At 65.1% G+C, this 4,005-nt stretch overlaps 1 protein-coding gene across 1 annotated transcript; it reads right to left on the bottom strand.

Annotated features, from left to right (window-relative positions):
* Positions 1 to 963: 963 nt before the first annotated feature.
* Positions 964 to 3,358, bottom strand: IRX3 (iroquois homeobox 3). Its single transcript, XM_042821610.1, has 4 exons — positions 3,137 to 3,358; positions 1,799 to 2,894; positions 1,403 to 1,469; positions 964 to 1,018 (listed from the first exon to the last, which is right to left on the bottom strand). The coding sequence occupies exons 1-4, from the start codon at positions 3,356 to 3,358 to the stop codon at positions 964 to 966; spliced, it is 1,440 nt and encodes a 479-aa protein (XP_042677544.1).
* Positions 3,359 to 4,005: the final 647 nt, after the last annotated feature.

Raw genomic sequence — 4,005 nt, 5'->3', positions numbered from 1 at the left:
TGGGGGGAATGGGGCCGAGGGCCTCACTGGGGCACGCGGCCTGCATGGGAATGGGGCTGTGGGACTCGCGATACGAGCACTAACACACGGATATGGGTGTGAGCACACGCACTCCAGTATTGCTGCCTACCGACGGCGAGGACGTAAGATGCAGTTTATGGGCCTAGCGCAACCCGCTCCTATAAATAATACATTCCGATCACCGTGGCCTCAAAATGTCAATACCGCGCAGCCCCGCACATTTGCATATCTTGAACCGTCTCAACTTGAAGCATGTCAGCTATGTGCTTCTGTTTGTACTTTAACTTCATCCCAGCTCCAGCCGAGCCCCGCGCCGCCCCTCGCTCGGCTCCGTCACGCAGCGATCAGCGCCGTGCCCGGGGCCGCGAGGTTCACTGCGGGACGGGGCGCGGAGGCCGAACGCAGCGCGGGTTCCCCGCGGGGCACGGCCCGGCCGATCCCCCTCTCCGCTCGCCCCGCAGCGCCCTCCGCCTCCCCCGCGCGGCCGCCGCCAGGGGGCGCTGCGGCTCCAGGGAGAGCGCCGGCCGGCCGGCCGTGCCCCGCTCTCAGCCCGCCCCGGAGCTCCCGCAGCCGCCCGGCCGCGCACGCAGCGACCGCGGAGCCGAGAGGCGGCTGTAGGCAAAGTGGCAACCGTGTCTTTATTAGCCAAAAATAGATACTTTCTCGTACAATTTGGTTCACACGTATGTACAAGTTTGACGGTATGTACAAAACCAAACAAACAAACGAAAAAAAAAAACAAAAAAAACCGAGACACCGAACGGACGCTCACGGGACTTCCACCAACCGCACGGCCCGGTACCCGGGGGGGAGCACAGAAGCGGGGCTGTATTATTATTTTTTTTTTCTTTTCCTTTTTAGTTTTACCATACGGACATGCGTAACGTCGTAACTATACAGAGATTTCTTTTTACAATCATTACAACAACGATAAAAAATTAACTAAGACGATGACAGCGCCGATAGAACCATGGCGGCATCGAGCTGGTTCTGGGGCCTGGAAAAAAAAACGACACAAAAAAAAAAAAAAAAAAAAAAAGAAAAAAGAAAAAAGATTTAATTGGCTTCAGCTCGGGCTGGGCCGCCGTGAGCTCTGCGATTATAATTAGCGCTATTTTTGTCGGTGGCATTTTTAAATTATTTAGAAATACAAAAAGTTGTATGGGCGGCACAGCGAGCGGCCGCGGCCGCTCGGGCACAGCGGGGCTGTTAGGGCCGCTCCCAGCGCTGCCCCGCACCCCGTCCCGGCCGCTCTATGCCCGCCGCCGCCCTCCGGCCCCGACCGCGGCACAGCCCGCACGGAGCGGCCCCGCCAAGGGAAGCGTCGCACGGAGCGACCGCGCACCGCCGGCTGCCCGCGCCCTCCGGAGCCGTCTCTTACCGCCTCTGCACTGGCTGGAAAGCTGTCTTTATTAACTTTTTCTCTACTTCCAAGGCACTAGATCGATCTAAAAAGAGAAGAAAACACAGCGTTCCTTTACAGCCCCCGATGTATTTCGCCCCATCCCTGAATTAAGCCGCTCGACTCCAGATCCCTCCTCGCCAACTTGCGCACGCGACAAAAACGACGGCGGCTCCGCCGTCTCGAGGCGGTAAAAAGGAACCAAACGGAAAAAGCCGCCCGCACGGCCCGGCCTGCCCCGGCGCCGCGTCCCTCCGCGCAAACCCCGCGCAATCCCCGCGCACGGCCTGCTCGCCGCCGCAGCCACCTGCGCCCGACGGCCGCCGCGAAGCCGAGCGCAGCGCCCGCCCGCCCCGCGCGTCCCTCAGCGGTCACCTGCTCCGGGGGGCTCCGCGCTCGGCGCCTGCTCCGCGGGCCGCGGGAAGGCGGCGGCGGCGGGGGCGGCCCCCAGCCCCAGCAGGTGCGGAGTGTTCAGTAAGGCCAGCGGGTGCGGGGCCGCGTGGTGGTGCGGGGAGGCGGCCGGGAAGGCGCGGTTGGTCCAGTTGGGGAACTTGCCCAGCGGGCAGGAGGAGACGAGTCTGTGGGGCGGCGGAGGGGGCAGCGACAGCGGCTGGGGGGCGGCCGCCGGCGGGGAGCCGGGAGACTTGCGGGGGTTGTCCGGGCTGGTGGCCGTCTCGGCCAGCGACCAGATCTTGGGCTTCGGCACGGTGCCGGCCGAAGCGGCGTCCGTCGGGGAGGAGGCGGCCGACGAGGAGGCGGAGGAGGGGGACGAAAGGTGCGGCGGCGGCGGCGGCGGCGGGGCGGGCGGCGGCGGCTCGGGGCCGGCGGAGGGCAGCTCGCAGGGCGGCCGGCGGTGGTGGCGGTGGTGGCGGAGGTGGTGGTGGCGGAGGCGGAGCGGCTCCGCGGCGGCTGCGGCGGCCGGGCCGAGGTAGCGCTCCTCGGAGCCGGGCAGGTCCTCGAAGCCCTCGGAGCCCTCCGAGTCCGTCTTGGAGTCGGAGTGCAGTAGGTCCGCGTCCTGCAGCTCGTCCTCCAGCTCGTCCTTGGCGCTCTCGATGTTCTCGGTGTCGATGTTCTCCAGGTCGATCTCCTCCTCGTCCTCCCTCTTGTCCTCTTCCCCCTCGTGGTCGCTGCCGTAGGAGTTGCCCTCCTCGTCCGTCCTGCTGCGGGGGGCCCAGGTCATCTTGTTCTCCTTCTTGAGCCGCCGCCGCGCGTTGGCGAACCAGGTGGAGACCTGGGTGAGAGTCATCTTGGTGATGATGGCCAGCATGATCTTCTCACCTTTGGTGGGGTACGGGTTCTTGCGGTGCTCGTTGAGCCAGGCCTTGAGTGTGCTGGTGCTCTCGCGGGTGGCGTTCTTGGGCCGCGACGGATCCCCGAACTGGTACTGCCCGTAGGGGTAGAAAGCGGGGTGGTGGTGCGGGAAGGCGGCGTGCTGCACCCCGGGGCTCTCCTTCAGCTCGTACTGCGCGCCCTGCAGCGAGAGGGAAGGGGCGGCGGGCTGAGGAGGCGCGGGGCCCGAACGGCCCCGGATCTGCCCGACCCGCTCCTTCGCACAGCCGCCGCGGAACCTCCGGGCGCGCCGCTCGGCACGGGTGCGCCGGGGCCCCGCGCCGCGCTCCGCTCCCTCACCGTCCGACCGCGCCGGGCCGGGCCCAGCGAACAAAGCGCACCGCTCCCGGCACCCCCCCGCCCCGACCCCGGGGGGGCTCTTACCAGCTGCGGGAAGATGGGCAGTTCGGCGGCGTAGGGCAGGAAGGCTCCGTAGCCCTGAGCGGCGGCGGCGGCGGCATAGGGCGCGCCGTACATGGAGGAGAGCACGTTGGAGAGGGTCCCGGACGGGGCCAGCTCCGCGCCGCCTCGGGAGCCGCCGCTGCCCGGGCGCTCGGCGGGGTACAGTGGCCTGATGTACTGGTAGCCCAGCTGCGGGAACGACATGGTGCGGGGGGGGTGGGGAGGGGGAAGGGTAGGGAGGGGGGGCAGAAGGGAAGAAGGGAGAGAAAGGGCAGCGAGCGGCGGGGCTGGCCGCGGGGCCGCCGGCACAGCTCAGCGCTCAGCGCCCGCCGCCGGCTCCGGGCCGCATCGGGAGCGGAGCTCGGAGGCCGCGGCTCCCGCCTGGCTGCGGCCGCGCTGCGCGCCGCGCGCTGCTTTCTTCTCGCACTTTTCCTATTGATCTGAGTGGACCCAGGTCAGGTCCTAACAGATTGCCTGAGATTATTGGGACTCCGGGCTCTGATTGACATTTCTAGTCTCCCGCAAGCCCCTCCTATTTCTTTTAAGTCTCTCTCTCTCTCTCTCTCTCCCTCTGCCTCTCTCTCTCTCTCTCTGCCCGGAGCTGCTCTCGCCGGGTTTGTCACCGGCTCCTTCTTTCCTTTTTTTTTTCTTTTTTTTTTTTTTTTTTTCTAAATCTGTTTACTGACGTCGCGGTCTTTTATTTGAGTTGCTTTCCAATCTCGTTTTAGCAGTCGCCAATCAGTTGTGTGTTTTACAGAGGTTTAACCCTGCCTCATGGCATTCTAATTATATAGAGACAGATTTAGATATAATTTCTCCCGGACTCCCCCAAACCCCCCCGCCCCCCCCAG

Source organism: Centrocercus urophasianus, unplaced genomic scaffold, assembly GCF_019232065.1.
Source record: "Centrocercus urophasianus isolate 14NV4802_14NV808 unplaced genomic scaffold, USGS_Curo_1.0 seq_2, whole genome shotgun sequence".
Classification (NCBI taxonomy): domain Eukaryota; kingdom Metazoa; phylum Chordata; class Aves; order Galliformes; family Phasianidae; genus Centrocercus; species Centrocercus urophasianus.
Note: the sequence above shows the minus strand (reverse complement) of the source record. Positions and strands in the feature narration are given on the sequence as shown.